The sequence below is a fragment of the Oryctolagus cuniculus genome, chromosome 21 (assembly GCF_051225735.1).
Source record: "Oryctolagus cuniculus isolate XC-2025 breed Fujian yellow rabbit chromosome 21, ASM5122573v1, whole genome shotgun sequence".
Classification (NCBI taxonomy): domain Eukaryota; kingdom Metazoa; phylum Chordata; class Mammalia; order Lagomorpha; family Leporidae; genus Oryctolagus; species Oryctolagus cuniculus.
Genome location: NC_142887.1, coordinates 19,322,145 through 19,343,793, shown reverse-complemented (window position 1 = coordinate 19,343,793; position 21,649 = coordinate 19,322,145). Strand labels below are relative to the sequence as shown.

General features: G+C 52.8%; 1 protein-coding gene and 1 long non-coding RNA gene across 2 annotated transcripts in view; one reads left to right on the top strand and one right to left on the bottom strand.

Annotated features, from left to right (window-relative positions):
• The window catches only part of SRRM4 (serine/arginine repetitive matrix 4), a 167,239-nt gene that overhangs the window by 22,461 nt on the left and 123,129 nt on the right, over positions 1–21,649 (bottom strand). The window contains exons 3-8 of the mRNA XM_008272320.5: positions 15,840–15,926; positions 13,496–13,567; positions 10,272–10,298; positions 8,745–8,795; positions 5,698–5,796; positions 2,553–2,709 (exon numbers count right to left, since the gene is read on the bottom strand). Of these exons, the coding sequence (XP_008270542.3) occupies positions 2,553–2,709; positions 5,698–5,796; positions 8,745–8,795; positions 10,272–10,298; positions 13,496–13,567; positions 15,840–15,926 (493 nt within the window). The remainder of the gene's footprint in view (positions 1–2,552; positions 2,710–5,697; positions 5,797–8,744; positions 8,796–10,271; positions 10,299–13,495; positions 13,568–15,839; positions 15,927–21,649) is intronic.
• On the top strand, positions 10,492–12,462 carry LOC138847415 (uncharacterized). Its single transcript, XR_011385217.2, has 2 exons — positions 10,492–10,731; positions 12,005–12,462. It is a non-coding gene; the product is annotated as an uncharacterized LOC138847415 (long non-coding RNA).

Genomic DNA, 21,649 nt, shown 5'->3' with positions numbered 1-21,649 from the left:
TTGGAAGTAGGGGCTCTGGGTCTAACTCGAGCTTAACTGTTGACAGGCATGGGTCAGGGTCAGGAACTATTCTACTGTAACTACTGCTACCGCTGCTACTGCTATTGTTGATAACTACCATTACCACGACTAATTACCACTGCTGCCTCCACTGCTATTCCACTTCTCTCTGCATGGTTACCACTATGCTCGTTATGTGGCATTAACCTCTTGTCTATTACATGCTAAAACTTTTACTTACATCGCACCATGGGATCCTCACAATAATCTCATAAGGTCGGTCTTATCCTTGTTCAGCAGATTTTGTGGGAGCTGAGATACAGAGAGTTTATTTAACTTGCTCAAGGTTTCATAGGTGGTAAGTGCAGAGCCAGGATTTGAAATGTTGTTACCACAACATACCTAATATTTGCTGAGTTTTGTTCCTGGGCCGAGTCCTTGGCTCAACAGTTGTCTTTGGAAGAGACTGTTATTATCTATCATTATTTTGTTTTACATATTAGGAAACTGAAGCAAAAATGAGTAAGTAATTACTCTTTTCTCAGAGCCAGGTTTTGACCACAAAACCATAATCCCAGGTTTTGAACAATACCGCCTTGCCATGGTCCATGTAAGTCATTTCTTTTCTGAGTCTCAGTTTCCCCCACCTCTTGATAATCAGAGCATTGTGTCGGATGAGCTCTTAAGGCCTCTCCTTGGTAGGTCTGGCTTGGCTTTCAGCTCTTCTGAGCAGAGCTGGGCTCATAGGGGGACATCCAGGCGTCTCACCCCAAAGCCATTAAGAACCGGTGTCTTTTAGGAAACAGTGCCAGTTCTGGTAGCATCGCTAGCCAGTGTGGGAAGAGAGACTCAGATTTTGGTAACACATTTGCAGACATGAGCTCCTTAGGAAACCATCCCAGGCAGGTGAGAAAGTGTAAGTCGGTTTCTCCCCATGGCACTTTTTAGCTAGGGTCAGATGGGGGCTCCAGATAGGCTACTATAAATACCACCAGCAGGGAGCCTGCGTGGCCTTTCCTGAGTTAAAAATATGCTTCTACCTCAGATTGCTCATATTTCACATTTATTTTTACCTTTTCCACGGTGCCCCCTGAGACTCACACCCATTTCCCACTTGAGGAAGCTGGGGCTGGCCAGCTGGGGCAGCCAAGCTAAGACGCAAGCCCAGACCTCCAGTCCCTCAACCCTACTGGGAAGGCTCCTTCTCAGGACATCTCAGGAGCCGAAGATGCAGGCAGGCATTTGCCATTTGCAAGGACTCAGTAACCACAGCCATCTCCACAAAGGAGGGGTCCGAGGAAGAGTGGTCGGTGGTTCCAGGAAGATGGGAATTTGGGCAAAATCGGTGGCACCAGGCACCTTGGCTGGTAAAGAAGAACTTCCCAAATGCACTGCAGATGACCGTGGGGTCAACCGGGACCAGGGCTGTTCACTGCCTTCTCTTTCCTGGGTCCCTACGACCTCCCCGTTCGCTTTTCATTGTTCCCACTTTATCCTTTAGGGGGAGCAGCTCCTTGAAATGCTCAGATTCACACACAGCCAGAGGAGCAGGGTCCCTTCAGAGCAGTGGGGTGCACTTACGGGCTGTGTCAATGTTAACTCTCTCTTTGTGCCTTTAGCATCTACAGAAGGCCTTCACGTATTCTACCTTACTGTATATTCCCAACAAATGGAAGTGCTATTTCTTCCAGTTGACCAGTAAAATACAACAAAACAAAACAAAACAAATAACCGAGGCTAAGTAACTCGCTCAACAAACACAGCAAGGAAGTGGCAAGGCTGGGACTCGCATTCATACCCATCTCTGCATCTCTTGCTCCTGGTGCCACACAGCCTGACCCAAGTCCAGCTCCTCTCGTTAACCTGGGAGAGTGCCGCATGATTCTCTCCAATGCCTGCTTGCTAAACTGGATTTGCTCTTGCCTTACGCTGGCCTTAGCCTAGACCTTAACCCCTCGGAGCCTTCATTTTTCTGTCCCATCTGTGGAAGAGACTAGTGAGAGCAGCTGTGTCCTCAGCTCCCTGAGACCGTGTGTGAGCCCACGAGAGGACACAGGTCAAGTGCTATTAGCTCCTTGAAGGAAAATTCTCATACAAATTCAAGGTCATGTTTATAGGTGGAATCCGATTCCAGGTGCCAACCAACCAGCACTGCCAGTCAGTTGGCATAAAAGATGTAGGTTCTATGTAAAAGCTGGGGCTCCTCTGTTAGGTCAAAGACCCCTCCTTTTCCTTCCTGTCCAAAGATACCTCCTATGACGTCTTGCACAGGTATCCGTGTAGATGTCACTCCGGAGACCTGCATGTATTTTCCAACATTCCTCTGATAAAAGAGCCTGGCTAATTTCATCTTTTCTCTCTGGATCCCTGAAACCCCCAAGTTGAGTGCTGCCAAAGGCTGATCTGGTTAATCAATAACGAGGTCTGCAGCCAGTGGGATGTTTTGCCCAAAACGGAATTGAAATGTATCATACACTGCTCTGAACCTGTGCCTCCACCTCCCCAACGTGTTGTGGCCACGGCTGGCAGAGGAGTCTGTGTGGAATACTTACTACACCTCTGGCAGACAGCAAGCCAAGTATCTGGAGAGGCTGGGTGGGCGGGTGGCTGGACCGGGCCTCGGGGCTGGCCTTGCAGAGGGTCTTGGCGCAGCGGCGGGAGTGCCTCCGGCGAGACTTCCGCCCTTCCTCGGGGGACCGGCCTCGGTGCCTGGGGGCAGGAGAGAGAAGCCTGAGAGATGGTGGAGGGGCCATCAGGCTCTGTGTCTGGGTACGCTTGCATCCATTCACGTGTGATTTTATTTCTGGGTGTATCTCTGTGTGTGTGCATGACAGCTGGGCTGTGTGTATCTTCATCTACCCATCCACTCACCCACCCACCCACTCAGCTATTTGTTCATTTAGCAACTGATCATTCATGTACCTGGCACTGTGACAGCTCCTACATTACTGAAGCTGTAAGCCCAAAAGGGTCCCTTTCATATTCTCCATGAGCCTGTGTGGTGTCCCATGACCACGTGTGTGTCTGGTTGTATCCATCTGTGTTTCCATGTGCTTGCCTGTAAATAGAACTGTGTATCTCTGTGTATCTCTGTGTATGTGGCTTCCCCATCTGTGACACAGAGGCATCTTATTGACTGTCACCCAAAACTCTTGGGGAGAAACGGCCGAGGTGCACCCTAGAGACGCCTCCCGCAAGCTCTTTGGGTTTAGGTTTGGTTGCCTTGTCTGCAGCCAAAACCAAGGACAGATCTGACTGCCTGGGGAGAGCATCCTGTCGTTTTTCCGAGTGACGGTGTTTCAGCCAACGACAGGCTGTTGCGAGACGGTGGTCCTGGAAGGCTGTGATGCAGCTAAAGGATTCCCCATTGCCTAGGGACGCCTCACAGCACAGCTCATTGCTCATCTGTGCCTCACGGGCGATGCTGACATGAACAGACCAACCTGGTGCTCTGCCAGTCTGACAGCACAGCGCCCGTAATTATCCAGGTGACACTGGGCACTGATAGCAAGTGACTAAGCTCCTGCGTACGTGTTGACTGTACTGTACTAGGTGACACGTCTCGTTGTTATAAGAGGGAGCACTCCAGCCACACAGAAAAAAGTTTACCGTAAAACTGATACTGTGCAGCGGTCTCAGACGCCTTGGGTTTACCCGACCCTTGATTGCATCGGGAGGCCACGCTGGGTGACCGACCCCTATGGTCTAGGTCTGTGAACTGCACTCTATCGTGGCCCTTCAACAAGGAAATAAATCATCTCACAGTGCATCTTCCAGAAGGTGCCTGGTTGTTAAGTGGTCCACAGCGACGTTTGCATCATCAATAAGAACAGCACCTTATAGATTCCCAGGGCCCTTTCCAAAGCCTTCTCTATAGCTTGGAGATGCAGACAGGGGCGAGTGTCATTTTTCCACTGTACAGATGAGGGGCTGAGGCTCACAGATATTCAGGAAACTGAGGCCGCACAGCTTGCAAGTGACTGACCCAAGTCAGCTCCCCGGCCCCGTAGGAACTGGGCCTCTGCTTCTTGCTTGCAGCGTCCCTGTCTGCTCTGAGGCCTGCAGATCATTTTCCGGCTCCATGTTTGCAGTGCCAGCTCTCGTCTGGCTCCCCGGCCTGCTGCAGGCACTGGGGACCTCAGCTGGCAGTGGCACCACAAGACAGGCCATCGGGAAGCCTGGGGCTGGCGTCTGTGCCGATAGCCCATTTCCCTAGCAGGTAAGTTGTGGAGGCCCTGCAGGATCCTGGGGCCCAGGCCAGCAGGGCTCTGTCACCGAGAGCTAAAGCAGCCTGGGCTCCCGGTGTAGAGCTTGGGCTGATCACACCGACCTGGGTCCCCATCCCACGTCCACCAGTCGCTTCCTGGCTGGGGGACCTCACCCAGCTCCCCTTCCCCAGCCGGCATCCACAGGCAATGCGGTTTAGCTCAGTGGGCTGATGCCTTCCAGAGAGAGGCCACCAAGAGCCCGTGTGGTGGGACAGGTGTGTCTGCTGCTCCTCGCAGCACAGGCTGTGCAGGTCTCAATGCGAGGGGGTGGGCTTGGGGGAGCCCTGGGGAAGAGGAGTGTGGCTGTGCACTGGACACTGTTGGGAAGTGCCGGGGTAGTCATCCAACTGGGCACTAGCATCGGTCTTATCTAGAAAGATGCAGGATGAGATCCAGGCCAAGGCCGTCACTGCCCAAGGAGCGGCTACTCTGAACAGCCCGCCAGCCTGGCCGCGGGGAGGGAGGTCTTTGGTCGCCCAGTGTTTTGGACAAACTTCTCATTTCACCCGGGCTCCGACCTGAGCAGTCAGATCACGGAGAGACCTCGTGTCACGGTGATCACCTTGGGAACTGTGCATGGCAGGCAGGGGATGCCACAGCCTGCTACCGGGAGATGGTGGGGCCCTCTTCCTCGCCTGTGGCTGCACGGCCACACCAGCAGGGCAGGAGGTTTTAAATCTCCCCAGCTGATGGGGGCACAGAGTCCAGCGAGACAAGCACCCAAGAATCAGAAAAGCCACACTTGTCGGGGGCTGGCCTTGGAGTCCCACTGGACGCCAATACCGCAGATGTCAGCATCAACAGAGCCTGGTCCCTCCTCCTCCTCCTCCTTCCTCCTCTTTTCCCTTCTCTTTCCTCCTTTTTCCATCCACAAGAGAACCCCTCTTTCCCATCTCAGTCTGGGGCAGGCACTGTGTCGTCGTAGGGACAGTTCAGGTTAGAAGAAAACGGGCTTGGAAAGGCCTCGGAACTTAGTGCTTTGTGCTGTGTGGCTTTTCCCTAGGTTGCTCAGCTTCTCTGTGCTTAGAGCATCCCATAGTGGGAGTGCAAAGCCCAGAACCACCTCCTTAATTTCCACCCTCGTTCTGTCCCTTAGTGCTAAGCGACTAGCAAGTGCCTTCCTTGAAACAGGGGTGGCAACAGTGCCTGCTGTACAGGGCTCGGGAGGGCATCACGTTAGGTCGCCACACAGAGCGCGGTGCCACGGGCGCTTAGAGAGCACGTGTGCCCACCGCTGCTCGTGCTGCTGCCGCTACGCCCGTACACAGGGGTGGCAAGGAGGCCTTCTGCCTTCAGGGGAAGTGGTGGGGGCCCCCAAGGGCTGGGAGAGCGGGCGCGACCGCCAGCAAGAGACAAAGTAGGCGACCACGGAGTGGCGGCCGGGGCTTCGGGCGCTGGGTGGAGGAGGCCCCGTGGCGCGAGGGCTCACCTGCTCTCACAGCTAGAGGAGCGAGACTCCGAACTCTGGGACCTGGAGGGGCAGCGGTGATGGCGGTGGCGGTGAGACTTTCGGGGCCGGCTTCGAGATCTTCAAGGGTTCAGAAAGGGTGAGAGAGGAGTGGGGAAGCGGAATGGGGAGAGAGAGGGGGAGAGAGAGAGATTTGACCTTGTGACACACATCCCTCTGCACCCAAGTCACCGTCCCTCTCAAAGTTATGCAACTGCCACCACGCCTTGCATTGCCGTGGCTTCCAGAATGGGCCCTCAAACGCCTTTCGGAATGGGCTTCAGACACAATCAACAACAATAATTTACAACAACGCTAATGGCCACGGCTAATGGCATTACTACAGATGACGGCAGTATCTCTAAGCAATAAGAACAACCCAGAGGATTAAACATGACAATAGGTCGATCTGATTTCATCATCATTAAAAAAAATCATCTATTATTTTTCACTTTATGTTTCTGTGTGGGAGCAAACTGTTGAAAGCCTTACTTAATGTATACTAAGCTGATCTTCTGTATATTAAGATAATCGAAAATGAATCTTGATGTGAATGGAAGGGGAGAGGGAGTGGGAAAGGGGAGGGTTGTGGGTGGGAGGGACGGTATGGGGGGGAAGCCATAGTAATCCATTATTCGTACTTTGGAAACGTATATTCATTAAATAAAAGTTAAAAAAAAAAAAAAAAAAAAAAAAAAAAAAAAAAAAAAGAACAACCCAGAAATAGTAGTAGCAGCAGCAGGGGTGGTAGTGAAGGAGGTGCAAAAAAAAAAAAAAAAAAAAAAAAAAAAAAAAAAAAAAAGAAAGAAAAAGAAAAAAAAAAAAAAAAGGCTTAGGCCAAGCACGGGAGAAAGTGGTGGGAGTTAGAGATGATTCTATTGGGAGGCAGGGCGATTATCCTGACAAAGGATTTGGAGTTCTAACACGGTCATCCATCAGACCCCTCCCTCCCCGTTGCCCTTGGGGAAGTCCAGGCTGTGATGCTGAGCCGCAAGCATCTTTAGGAGCTGGTCCCTGCCTTCACTCTCTGCCTTTGCTGTTTGACACCTTCTGCCCTGGCCCGACAGGTGCAAGCACCTCTGAACTGCTTCTGTCCCGGCTTGCACACGCCCCAGTCTGCAGAGTCCCCGCAGTGAGGATGACGATGCCACCATTGCCAGGGAACCTGTGATTTTCCTTAACAGACTCATCTCTTCCTCACAGTAAACTAGGAGGCAGGGTCTCTTAGTCTTCCCATTTCACAGATGAAGAAACAGAGGCAAACAGCACTTAACATGCCTAATCTGCAGCCTAGAACAGTTACTGCCTGTTCTAGCTCCCACTGAGCCCGTTCTCCGGCACCAGTGTCGCCCCTGTGAGTGCCCTGGGCTTCCATCTACCACTTCTGAGCCCTGGCCTGGCTCAGGTCTATTTCCTGGGCCTGCTGTGCTAGGAGTTCCTAGAGACCCAGAGCACATCCGCTCATTTCTGTCTGGAGCCTGCCACACAGGGGGGCCTGCCTCCAGGAGGCTGACCCAGGCCAGCAGTCCTGGGCTTGCAGGCAGCTCTGACCCTGGCACTCAGACAGAACGAAGCATCGTTTACCTTAGGGACGCCTTGTTCTTCCTGCTGCTTCCCGTCCTCCCACCTCTGGTCTTTGGCTTGTGCCAGCTTTCTGACGCCCTGATAGAAATTTCTGGGACACATTCAGCTCTTGGCCCTAGGGGAGGTGGCCGTGATGCTGGCCCTCATGGGATGGTCCCTCCCGGCATCCTGGAGGTCTGGGCCCAGCCCCTGACCCTGCGACTGCTTATCCTACGGCTCCACTGAACAAGTGATACTGAGATCTCCGAGAACAGGGGCTCTGTTGGTGCTCGGTGTCAAAGCCTCTTGTCTGGACCCCGACAAGCTTCGATGGGGAAATTCTCCCTGCGCTGACTCGAGGTTCTACTTTCTTCTTCCCAAGTGTCCCTGGGCCCCTGAGGTGGTGACCAAAGTGCCCTCCTTTGCACCGGCCTTGGGTGATGAGACTCTTTGGGGTGGCAGGGCTGGGCTTCCTCCCTCTACACCCCTGCCTCCTCTTTCCCCACCCCAGCAGACGGCTACCTTCCAAGCTTTGCCTTCGATCCTCTCTTTAGAAGCTTCTTAGTGGGAGATAAAATGTTAGTTGATAGGAAAACACATGCAGTAACATTTGCAGGATATAAAGTAGGTGGGTTGTAACCAAATTTACTTTTAATTTGGCTGGGAACTGAACTCTGCAGGCAGTGCTGGCTGATTTGAATTTCTACTACCAGCTATAAAACCAGGAAACAGCTGGGGCCCCAAGACAGAGGACAGAAGCCTCACTGGTGTCTCTGTACTGTAAACCTGCAGCCTGGGCGTAGATTCACACATGTGTGCACACATGATTCCCTCACGCACTCACAGCACATGCATGTGCACAGGTACAAACTACTACTCAACCCTGCACATGTCATGCACACAGACACATGAACAGTGCTCACGTGGAGTCCAAAGAATTCACACACGTGGGCACATGGTGCCCCCACATACATACTGTCCACGTTCATGCTCACATACACGCATTCACGCATACACTACATACACCCACTATGCATCCACATTGGACACATTTGTACACACCGTGTACATGAGTGTTTGCATGATGCAGACATGAACAGACATCCACAGCAATGTGCACACCACACAGCTACATACACATATATGTTTACAATGGGCATACACGTGGCCACCACAGGCACATCCATGTACATTTTCGTGCACGCTTCAACACACATGCATACACATATACATACACACATAAGCATATCAGGTACACAACCTGGTGACGCATGCACACCTCAACCACAACTACAACTACACATGTAGTCCTCTCTCCTTCCTTCCCTTCCTCCTTACGTCTCACCCCCACCCCCACTCTCCCCCCTTTCCCTGTTTCCTTGGTCACTCTGATACGCTGGCCGTTAAGAGGCTGGGTCCCCCGTCTTCCCACACCAGACAGCGCTTTCCAGGTGGGATCTACTTACTGTTTTTTGTGCCTCTTCTCTTCCCTTCTTTTGCTTTTTGGGCTAGAGGAGCTAAACAAGAAACAGCCAATTAACCAAAAGATGTACTTGACCAGAAAGTGGTTGAAGACAGAATTATACTGGGGCAGGCATTCGGCCTGGCGGTTCACATGCTGCTTGGCATCCACATTCCACAGCAGAGGGCCTGGGTTCGAGTCTCAGCTCTACTTCTGATCCTGCTTCCTGCCAATGCACACTGGGAGGCCGCAGGTGAAGGTTCAGGTAGCTGGGTCCCTGCCCCGCTGTGGGAGACCTGGACGGAGTTCCAGCTCCCAGCTTCAGCCTGGCCTAGTCTTGGCCACTGTGGGCACTGGGGGAATGAACCAGCAGATGGGTACCCTCTGTCTGTCTGTCTGTCTCTCTGCCTTTTAAACAAAGATGGGTATGAGTACAATGGACAGTGACGACTCAGGGTCCTACTGTAATCACACAGAGGCTAAAAGGGGGACCACAATTCTGTGCTTCCAGCCAGACTGGCTTCCAGGGTCACCAAGGATCCATCATTGGCCCAGATCTTTGGAAGGAGGAAATTAACTTTATCCAACCGAATCACACCTTGAACTTGGCTGTGGAAGCCAGCACCCCACTGAGACTCAGCCTGGGCAATGGAAGAGCCCAGGATCTCACTGAAAGGTTCAAGTCCAACTCCCGGCTCTGCTGCTCAGTGACTGTGTGATGTCAGGCAAGGTGCACGTCCTCTCGAAGACCTGGCTTCCTCGACCATGAACTGGGACCATTGCTCAGGCTGTGCTGCCGAGTGGATGGATGACATTGGCAATCACCATCTACTCCTTAAGCGAGTCAGTGCGGGGATTTTGCATTCTGCAATTTGGTCCAGATGTGGCTGCTGTTATGTGAGAAGCCACTGTCACCTTCCCTGGTCCTCTGATACATTTGGGCTTGGTTTTGGCTCTGATACCTCCTAGCTCTGTCTGTGGACGTTCCCGTCCCACCTACTGACTCGACCTCAGTTTTTCCATCTGCAGAATGGGAGCAGTGACCAAGTTTGCCCAACCAGGTGGTGCTAGGATTAGTCAAGTATGTGCACATGGAAGGAGATCAACACAGGATCCTGTTTATGGGGAAGACCCCGCAGGTGAGGGCTTAATGTACGCTCCTCCAACTGTTTCCAGAACACTAGGACTTGGCTTCTCTGCTCCTTGGCTAGATCTGGGAAGGTGTTGGTAGAGTGATGGGGTTCGTGATTCAACCAGCGATGAAACAGACTCAGGCAGAGGGAGGCAGAGGGAGGAGCAGTAACAGGGACCGTACCCAGGGAACCACATGGCCAAATGGGAACCGACAGCTGGCTCGGCACATTCGGGGAAATCAACCCAGGCTCTCATTTTGGAAGGAACCAGGACCCGGGAAGAAGGAGGGATTGTGCCCAGGAACGCAGAGGTGGGACTGGGAGACGCCTCTAGAAACATCCCGTGGCCCGGGGAAGCAGGGAGTGGAACGGGCAGCCAGAGATGGCCAGATGCTTACCTGTGCCTTCTCTTCTTGGAGAATGACCTGGTGAACGGGAAGAAAGGGGAGGAGAGGAGGGGGAAGAAGCAGGGCGGAGGGATGGAGGACAGGAGGGGGAGGGGGAGAAAGAGCAGATATGGATGAGTTTAGGTTTCTGTCCTGGGATGAGGGTATTCCCTGGGTTTGTCTCCCTGCTCCTTGTGGCTCAGGGCACCCAACCAATCTTCCTCCTCCCTCAGGTTCCAAAGAAGAAGAAGGTACCGCGGGAAATGCTGGCTTGCACTCTGGATTTCCACGTCAGAGTCCACCAGGCCCACTGTCTGAAAACCTGTCCTGGAGGAGGCCGGATGAGGGGGAAATAAGAGCCCTCTGCCTCCTCCCTTCCCCTGGTCTCCTGCTGAGCTTCCTCCTCCTCCTCCTCCTCCTCCTCTTCCTCACATCACCGGGCCACTCAGCTTCCACAGTCAGAACTTGTCATGTAAGTCCCAGGCTCGGTGCCGAGCACCTGTCTCGTGTATGTAATCTTGCCCAGTCTTCCCCTAAATGCTGCAAAGCGTCTTATTATGAACAAAGACCCTGAAGCTCAGAGAAGCGGTGGAGCTGCCCAGGGCTGCACCTGCAGCTCCTACTCATTCCTCGGAGCCCCACTTAGATGCTGTCTCCTTGTATCTGAGGAGCCCCTCAGGCCAGTGGGTGCCTCTCCTCTGCCCCCCGGCTCTGGGGGTCTCTGAGCTTCTACATATTAAAATAACCCACACTCCCAGCTGGAATGGGTGTGATGTGAGGGCAGGATGGAGTTTTGGTCACTATTCTGTTTCTGGGTCTGGAATCCTCATTCATGATATATAATGGGTGCCCAATTAAAAAAAAAGTTGAAAATGAGATTTTTGAAAACTCTGAAGTCTTGTTGAGGAGAGGAAAAAGAAAAAAAAAACTTCAGCAATGCTTTCGTTACCCCTAGCTCCCACCTCCCCAAAAGTCAATCACCATTAACCAAACACCTCAGGCAGCAGAGCCCTGGACCAGAGGAGAGCAGTGCTCAGCAGGTGAGGACTTGGGGAGGACTGGCAGCAGGGTCTCCCCCACCCCTTCTCCTCTCAAAGGAAGCCGGCAGAAAATGCCTGTGAACACCCTTGTGGCAGGAGAAGAAACCCCGGAGTGGGAGTGGGAACGGGAGCGGGAGTGGGAGTGGAAGTGGTACCCCAGCCTCCTGGATTCCAGATGCAGACCGGTGCTTCTGCTCTCCCCTCCCATCCCCACAGGGGGAGGAGCTGCCCAGGGTAGAAAGCTGACCAGATGTCAGTCCTGAGTCAGGGGCGGGCCACGTGGGGAGAGATTTGTGGCACCAAGTGACCCGCATCTCACTAACTGGTTTGCCCACGTCTTGTATGAAGCATAAACTCAGCATCCATCAACGCAAAAATCAGACATACTACCAGTCTTTCCCTATCAGCCCCAGCCAGCTGCGGTCAAGAGCCTGGGCACCCGGTGGACACAGCTGGTGGGACCAACCTGGGCTGGAGGTCATTCTGGCAACCAGGCTAGGATGGGGCACCGACCCCCAAAATTGGGGGGAGTCCCTTTGGAGCAACTTTCAACTTGAAATGCAGAGGGAAAACCCAGATGACCTCTTAACCTTTTGTTTTGTTCTTGTGGACTCACACAAGTAAATCCGTCAGAGACGCAGGAATATTGGGAGGCACAGAGAAGCAAAAACAAGACATAACCTATTCTCTTCCTGTTATCCGCAGCTGACTGCAGACTTTGTGAGCAATGGGATCGGGCTGCACAGGGACTGTGGCCAACTGGCACGCTGGCCGCGTCCAAGCGCACAGCAACTCGGCAGCGCCGGCTGCTGGCTGCCGGCAGGGAAACCAGGCCGCTGAAGACGGAGCTGCCGACCTGACAGAGAACCTGGGAAGCGGAACTTCTCTACTGCAGAGTCTTCCAATCATAAGACATTGGCCTGGGGCTGGTGTTTGGCCTCCTGGTACAGACACCAATGAGGTCACCTGTGCCCCATATCAGAGTCCACCCTGCGGTGGACCCGGCTTCAGTATCTAGGTCCTGGCCTCCCGCGTGGGAGACCTGAGTTAGGCTCCTGCGGTACGAGAGTGCAACAATGCATGGGAATGCACTCTCGCCCTCTCTCTCTCTCTCTCTCTCTCAAAGAAAGAAATAAAAACTTTTAAGAAGTTTGGGAAAAAAATAACCTGTTGGCTCAGAACCACAAATTCAAGCCCTGCAGTATATACCCTTCCAGTCTTTTCTCTCCCCTGTGAACAAATGCATGCATGTGCACATGCAAATGGGGACACGCACGTATGTGTGTATGGTGGGCCGTGTCTGGATCGCATGGTCATAGCATGTCCAGTTCTTTAGCTGTCTAACTACCATCCCTGCTCCCTACCCACAAACGTGGACCATCCCGGAGTCATGTGTTTCAAACCGTCCCCCTGTAGGAAACAGTAGGACCGACAAGAGACGCTTTCCTTTGGGAATTTGGAGTAGGAACGAGACACCCCCCACGTGGACCTGGAAGCGGAAGTGACCGCAGGTGTCGCCTGGGGTCTGTCTACTCCTCAGTCCTCACCCCCTCGCCCAGGCCTGGCTGCTCCTTCACTTCTGCTTCTTCTTTTTTTTTTTTTTTTTGACAGGCAGAGTGGACAGTGTGAGAGAGAGAGAGGCAGAGAGAAAGGTCTTCCTTTGCCGTTGGTTCACCCTCCAATGGCCGCCGCGGCCGGCGCACCGCGCTGATCCGATGGCAGGAGCCAGGAGCCAGGTACTTATCCTGGTCTCCCATGGGGTGCAGGGCCCAAGCACCTGGGCCATCCTCCACTGCACTCCCTGGCCACAGCAGAGAGCTGGCCTGGAAGAGGGGCAACCGGGACAGAATCCGGTGCCCCAACCGGGACTAGAACCCGGTGTGCCGGCACCGCTAGGCGGAGGATTGGCCTATTGAGCCGCAGCGTCGGCCACACTCCCGCTTTCTTCTCTCGTCCAGTCCCCTCCCGGCCGGAGTTAGCTGTAGGGAGCCTCAGGTACTTGGGCCCCTGCCACCCACATGGAGACCCAGACGGAGCCTCTGGTCCTCCTGGCCGAGCCCCAGCTTACTCGAGAAGCCAATGAGTAACGACGCGCAGATAACCGCATCACACCAGTGCCGTGAGAGGCTTCCGCGTGGCTGTTCAATCCCTGCCCAACCCGGGGCATCCCCACTTGCAGAGGAAACAAGACAATACCTGCGTCGCTTATGCTTCTTGGAGCTTTTCTTCTTCTTTCTCTTGACAGGCGATGGGCTGTGGGACGGGGACCTGCGGGGCGGGTGAGACACACTTCAGAGGGAGGCACTTCAAAGGGTCCCTTCCCCAGCCTCTCGGCGGGGTCTCAGCTCTTTCAGGAACACACATCAGGGACAATAACACGGAGAGGGGCCGGCGCTGTGGTGCCGCCTGCAACACTGGCAGCCCATACCGGAACACCAGTTTGAGTTCCTGTTTCCGATCCAGCTCCCTGCTAACGCAGCAGAGGGTGGCCCAGGTGCTTGGGCCCCTGCCACCCACATGGGAGACCCGGATGGAGCTCCAGGCTCCTGGTTTTAGTCTATCCCAGCCCGAGCCCTTGTGGCTGTTTGGGGAGAAGGGGTAGTAAGGCAGCCCTTCAAATAAACAAAATAAATCTTTTCACAAAACATCACTACTGAGAGCAGCTTGCATTTCTTCGAAACGTCCCTGTGGGTGTCATTAAGCATCATATCCTTAACCCTGCCACACTTCTTACATAGGCACACCTGCCACCCTCCCTTTTCAGACCAACTGAAGTCCACAGCGGTGAAGTGACCGCCCAGTGGACAAGCTGGGATTTACACGAAGAGCTCTGTGTCCCCAGTGAGACATCGGCTCCTAACTGCCCTCCTGAACAGGCCGGGAGGGTTTCTATCTGCTGCCCCCCCTCCCCTGCAAGTTACGCCCCTCCCGAATTCTTTGGGTCCCTTGTCTGCCCCATCCTGGCTGAGCCTGGGATCCCGGAGACCATCTTGCCAGTTGGTCACAGCACGGGTGGCGCCGTCCAAAGGTGACCTGAGGAACAGGGGTACCCTGAGACTCCGGACGAGGCTCAGGTGGCCCGACTCTGCCACCACTCACAGCGTCACCTTGGGCACGTCACGGCTCATCTCTGAGTCTCTTGCGTTGCAAGGACAAAGAAAAGCAGGGTTGAACAGATCACAGGTTGCGGTGCCAACAGGAGCCCCTCGACAGCTTACATGGAGGCAGCAGACCAGGTGGAGGTCTGGAGAAAGGGGTGGGCACTGTGCAAACCAACGGGTGCCTGACCGGAGGCCAGAGGGGCTGCTTCTTGGATTAGTTGAGGGTCTGTGTGGGAATGCAGACATCCACATTTTCCTATGAAATTGCTGGATTTTTTTTAAACGGTGAACTTCAATTGAAAAGAAAAAAAAAATACTGCCTTGCACATCAAACAAAACCTAATGGCAGAGGGAGGCGACAGAGGGAAACTGCACCCTTAAGGAGTCACAATGCTTGTCCCCAAGCTCATGCTCAGGGCACATTGACTGAATGAATGAATGAATGAGTGAATGAATGAACCCTAAAGCCTGCAGTTCTGTTCTTTGAAGTGTTCTCTGGTCCACCCCAAGACAGGAAACTCAAACCACTTCCCCCAGTTCCACTCCCTACCCAACAACGGTTGTAACTCAGGGTCTTCACCCTTGTTCCCTGCTGGGTCCTCTTGGGGCCCATTCTTTGAGAACCGGGCTAATGGGATACCCCGGAGAAACAAGGCAGCCAGGAAACCTGGAGCCGAAGTCCGAGTCGTCGGATGTTGCTCTCTGCTGCCCCCTGCAGGCTTCTGTAAATATTGCCTCGGAGCTTTGGTGCGGGTTTCAACTTCCAGCCCACCTCTCTGGGGTTGGAACACAAGGCTGCTTTTAGCACACGTACTGACAGCCTACAAGAAAATCTATGAAACCCTGGAAAACTATGAAAACATAAAATTTAAGAAAAAATGAGTGCATAGAATACGAAAGAGTCATAGCTGGCAGTACTACAAAGTCCATAATAGGGGACACTTGACTCGGTAGGTGGGTGTAGCAGAACCAGCTGACAAGCCCGGGGAACAATGATGCTGCCGGCCCCTCTCTGAGGCTTTCTCTTCTCACCTCTAAACTGGGGAAGGAATGCCTGCCTTGTAGATCGTGGTCAGGGGCACACAGGTAATGGGGGTGACAGTGCTTATCAGAGTTCTCCACAGTGAATAAGCCCATGTTCACGGTCATGACGATGCTACTAATTGGTCATTTCCTATGTGCCAGACCCGGTGATGGCTGCTTGCATATGCGTTTCTCATCCGGTCCTCACAAAACCCTAAGAGGCAGGCATCAGCGTCATGTTGAGGAAGTGAACATGGGCACAGAGAGGTGACGCGACTTGTCCAAGGTCACCCAGCTGGCGGAGAGGCAGAGAGGGGATGTGAACCCAGCAGAGAGTCACCAACACCAGGCGGACTCCGAAATCTGCGCTGACCCTTCCACAATCGCACGGCCTCCCCTCCCCCGTGGGTCCTCACCTCCTTCTCTTCTTCCGGGTAGATTTCTTCTTTTTCTTCTTTCCCCTGGACGAAGGTGGCGGCGTCAAGTCTTTGTCTCGGGAGGCGCTGCAGGGGGCGGAGAGTCGAGAATTAGAGGACCCTGGCTTCCTGCAGCTCCCAGCCAGCGCTGCTCCAGCCGGGGAAGAGCCCGGTCCTTGGAGGACTATGGACCCACAGTGAATCCCTAATTGCCGCCCCTTGGCTGATTCGGTCACACTTCCGATTAAGGGCCTCAAATAAGGACATTTTGCTGGCCTAATGAGACAGACGCTGTATGCTACCCAAACACCAATTGATTATTTAAAACAGAGTTATAGAGGTTAACTGCTCCTTAATAGATTTATTATTGAATTTGCAAATGGCTCACCTTGGTAAATAAATCACTTTTTAAATAATTAATTGGCAGTTCGCTCCCTCCCCCCCACCCCCACCACGCCGTGGCGTCCGTAGCTCCTGCTGGAATTTCATGGCAGGCGGAAGGCACGGAAAGTAGCCGCTGATTATTAAAAGTCTATTTGCCAAGGTCTCATGTAACGAGATCCCTATCGCACGTCGCCTCGTGGAACCTCAAAAACCTCCCGCTCTACAGGATTAATTATTTCCCGTTCAATTAAATTCAAATGCTAGGGCTGCAGTTAAATGAAGTCAAGTCATCTCCTTCTATAATTGGGGCAGGCACCAGAGATTTTTGCATAGGCCACCCCGTGGCAGCTGGGGACGGGCTGGGGTGGAGAGTGCCTGGGGAGGGAGACGTGCCCACCAAGGCAAGGTTACCGGGAAGAAGCCAGACCACTGCTTTCACATTTATACAGCGTACATCCAAGGACGTATCCCATAGCGGGGGTTTGTATGTTCTGAAACCCACGAAACAATTTGAGGCTGATACGATTTTAGTTGTCTCATTTTACAGGTGAACACATGAGGCTCAAAAAGTTGATAGGCTTTTGTCTATTGTCACACAATTAGGAAGCATCCAAACTTGGATTCTAATGTTTATTACATATTGAGTTGCGTCCATGTGAAAATCAGAGTGATATCTATATATCTATAACTATCTATCTATCAAGAGAATCTTCCATCTGCTGGTTCACTCCCCAGTCAAGGCTGGACCAAGGCTCAAGCAGGAGCCAGAAACTCAATCTGGGTCTCCCCCCTGGGTAGCAGGGAACCCAGTACTTGAGCCATTACCAGCTGCTCCCCGGGTTGTGCGCTAGCAGGAGGCTGGAATCCGAAGCCGACTGGAACTTGTACCCATGCACTCAGATATGAGATGCAGGCACCCCAAGTGGGATCTTACCCACTGGGCCAAGCACCCCGTGCCAAGGTGGGGTTTTAAGTGAGGACTATGTGATCCCTGTCCCGAGAACGTTCCCAGCGACTGCCTTCTCAGACTTGCTTTGCGGCCAATCAATTGGGAATGACCCAACTCCTTCCAGAACATCTTACACCCTGCCTTATTTAACTCCACATTAAGAATCTGGACCATCAGGATGAGTAGAAAGGATGGCAAGCTAATTAGAACATGCTGAGGTCACGACCCCAATAAATAAAAATCATCTACTACATTCATAATATTTTCAAGAGAGTCACTTTTAGCATCACACCCAACTACTTAACTACACTTACATGTTACAAAGAACAAAGTGCAGTGTGTGTATCCAGGAAGTAACCAGGCTAAAGAGTGCTTAACCCACGGCAGGTGTCTAACATACATTCGTCAAGTGACCAAGTGAGTTAGTCACTTGTTAAATTATTTTCTTTCTTTCTTTCTTTCTTGATAGGCAGAGTGGACAGTAAGAGAGACAGAGAGAAAGGTCTTCCTTTTCCGTTGGTTCACCCCTCAATGGCCGCTGCGGCTGGCGTACCGCTGATCTGAAGCCAGGAGCCAAGTGCTTCCTCCTGGTCTCCATGTGGGTGCAGGGCCCAAGGACCTGGGCCATCCTCCACTGCCTTCCCGGGTCACAGCAGAGAGCTGGACTGGAAGAGGAGCAACCAGGACAGAATCCAGCGCCCCGAACGGGACTAGAACCCGGTGTGCTGGTGCCGCAGGTGGAGGATTAGCCTAGTGAGCCGCGGTGCCAGCCAATTATCTTGTTTCATGTAAACACTTCCCAAGGCAACAGCTGCCAGGAATTTCAGAGGAAAAACAAAGGAGGAGAGGAAAGAAAACTTTCAAAAGAATGTCTTATCAAATGAGGAAATACCCCATTGCTTCAATTAGCTCCTCTGACTTCTGGAACCCTAGGGTCCCAGGGGCGCAGAGATTCACAACCATTATCCCAGACTCAGATTTAGGTAATGGGGTAAAACTGAGAAAGCCCTCGGGTCTGGATAACTTGGAAGCCCATGTCATCGACTCCCTCAACAAATGCCAAATCCCTATACCCATGTTGGGCTGCGTTTTCTCTACTCCCATTTTCCCACGCCAGGTCTCCTGGGTGTGCCAGCATAAAGGAGCTGAAAGGGGCAGAGGAGTGGTTAAGTGCATTGTGGTTATGTGCATGGGGTCAAGGGTCAGCATGCAATGTTATGTGTGCCGTGATTGCCAATGCAAGGTTAAGTAAGGTGACGAGGTATGCAGCCGTTAGACAAGCAGTGGTCAGCCATGCTAGTGGTTACAGATGCAATGGTTAAGTATACAGTGGTCACACAGGCAGTGCTCTGGCACACAGTGGTTGAGCAGGCAGAGGTTAAACACGCAGTAGTTAAGTGCAGCGGCAGGAATGCTGGCTTTAGACACCAACACACCTGCAGCCCCTTTTTCTTCCTAGCTCAGAGGTCTCGCTGAGTCTCATTTTTACCACCTGGGAATAAAATGGCGTAGCCGTGTCCTCAGTTCTCCCCAGGATCGAAGGAGCTGACTCCCATAGTGTGATCTGGTCTGGCACGGGGTAGGTTTACAGTAAAAGGAGCTTCTTTTGTAATTGTGTGCCCCACAACAGACACGTCAATCACCGACACACCACGTACATGGTGGTGGTCCCGTAAGATTGTGGTGGAGCTGGGAAGTCCCTAATGCGTGCTGACAGTGGGTGTGACTTCCACAACTGTGGCCAGCTGCGTAAATAAGCACACGGCATGCCAGTCATGCCCATGGGTCTGGCACACACCCTGCGGGTGGTCTGTAATCCCGCCTGCTGGTAGTGGATGGCTGTGCTCCTGGCTTACGGACTAACTACATGCTACTTTCCACTGTTCTTTCAGAGTGCGCTCCTGATGCTTCAAAACAAAGCAAAGTTTAGTGCAAAACCACGCGCCCCCCCCCTTTTTTTCTTGCACCTCAAGTTTACTGCAGCTCTTGACTGTATCCTTGCCCCTTGTGCTTGATTTAATCTCCTCATTCCATTCATTGTGGTCCTGGGACAACAGGTCTGTCTGTTGGTCTGTCTATCTATCTATCCATCCACCCATCTATCTACCTATTCCCCCCTCCCTCCCATATGGCCTAGGTGTGCAGGAGGCTGAACCATCCAGGTCTGTGTAAGTATCCTCTACAACATTTTTTTTTAATTTGACAGGTAGAGTTATAGACAGTGAGAGAGAGAGAGAGAGAGAGAGAGGTCTTTCTTCCGTTGGTTCACTCCCCAAATGGCCGCTACAGCCAGCACCCTGCGCTGATCCAAAGCCAGGAGCCAAGTGCTTCCTCCTGGTCTCCCATGGGGTGCAGGGCCCAAGCACTTGGGCCATCCTCCACTGCCCTCTGGGCCACAACAGACCCGGTGACAGACCCAGAGAGCTGGACTGGAAGAGGAACAACCGGGACTAGAACCCGGCGCCTATACGGGATGCCAGTGCTGCAGGCAGAGGACTAACCAAGTGAGCCATGGCTCCTCTACAACATCAACACTGCAACAAAATGGCCAAGGGTGCAGCTCCCAGGATGTGTTCCCCATTAAGTGACTCGTGGCTGAACTGTAACAATTATGACTTTTATTATCCCCATGATTGTCATCACCATCATCACTGTGGATCTAAAGTGTCACCGCCAGCCATAGACAGAAGGGAGCAAGAGGCCCGGACACGGCACAGCTTCTTTGGTGGCACAGCACCAAACCTTCTCCCCGGCACCATCAGGCCTCTGTCATCATTCTCCTGGGACCTCACTGTGCTCTGGACGCACCTCCAGCGTTTCTATCTGCCTGATCTAAGTTCATCCTCACCCTGACCTTGAGAAGTTGATTTCCATATTCCCATTTTATAGTTGTGCAAACCGAGGCCCAGGTCCACAGTGGGGTTTACAGTTGAATATAAGCCTTTACAACACGTAGATTCCCCTTGGGCTGTCTGGGAGATAGTATTTTAAGAATATGAAAACTCACTTCCTCCCTACTTCCCTCTCTGTCTGCCTCAGCCTCTCTTGGAGACAATTTTCTTTCTGTTTCCTGGAGAGAACTCTCCGGCTCTGATGTTGAACTTCACTTCACTTGTGAAGCTGTTGGAACTTAGCTGTCTCTCCCTCACCGGACTAACAACCTAACTAAAGCCTGCAGCCTCAGCGAGGGGCGGACATCATTCAGGAAAGCTATTCTGGCTGTCCAAGCCACTGCTTCGAGAGTCAGAACCCAGAGTCGGGGTTCTTCACTAGGGGTCCATGTTCATGGGCCTCGGGGACGTATACACTTTACGGAATGGGACGCAGGATGTCCAGGGTGCTCTCAGAGTCCATCTGTTGTTCCTGGAGACAGCATGCGAAGCGTCCAGCTAATGCTCGAACAAGTGTCCCACGTGGCTTAAAACGTCCACCTGAGCGAGCCAAGAACTCCAGGATGTGAGGGGAAAATGTGCACCAGGTCAGAGGTTCTCCCAAAACTCTGGCCCTGCTCCCTGCCAGCCTCAGTTTCCCTACTACAGAGCGGCTTTGGCACCCTCTGATTCAGCATAATCAGGGGGAGGAGTTGTGTCTGAAGAGTTTCACTGACAAGGGGCCAGACTCATTTTCCACCTGTCCCTGGGACAAAGACTCAGGCCCCTGGCAGTGAGAGAGCGGTGAGTTAGTAGGGGCTGGGGACCCTGCTACTTACTGGCTGGCATATCTTAGGCAAGAAGCTCTACCTCATTGAGCCTCAGTGAAATGCTACACCCTTGGTAAGCGGCACAGTGTCTTCACACAGTAGGTGTGCAAACACTACAGGCTGAGCGGCTGGATTGCAAAGATCTGGAACCTGCAAGACAGGTCTAGGCTGAAATCAAGATTTGGGAATTATTGCCGGCACCGCAGCTCACTAGGCTAATCCTCCGCCTTGCGGCGCCGGCACACCGGGTTCTAGTCCCGGTCGGGGCGCCGGATTCTGTCCCGGTTGCCCCTCTTCCAGGCCAGCTCTCTGCTGTGGCCAGGGAGTGCAGTGGAGGATGGCCCAAGTGCTTGGGCCCTGCACCCCATGGGAGACCAGGAGAAGCACCTGGCTCCTGCCATCGGATCAGCGCGGTGCGCCGGCCGCAGCGCGCCAGCCGCGGCGGCCATTGGAGGGTGAACCAATGGCAAAGGAAGACCTTTCTCTGTGTGTCTCTCTCTCACTGTCCACTCTGCCTGACAAAAAAAAAAAAAAAAGATTTGGGAATTATTAAAACTGAGAGTAATTCTATCATTTGGAGGCGGGTCAACAGACTGTGGCCAGTGGGCCGAATCCAGCCTGCCTTTGATAAAGTTTTATTGAAACACAAGGATGTCTATGTTCACAGCAAGTTCTATGCTACAACAGTAGGGTCCCATTGGGCCTACAAACCTAAGACATGTACTCATTGGTCCTCTATAGAAAAAAAAAAAAAGCACCGGTTTAAGGGCCTGACCA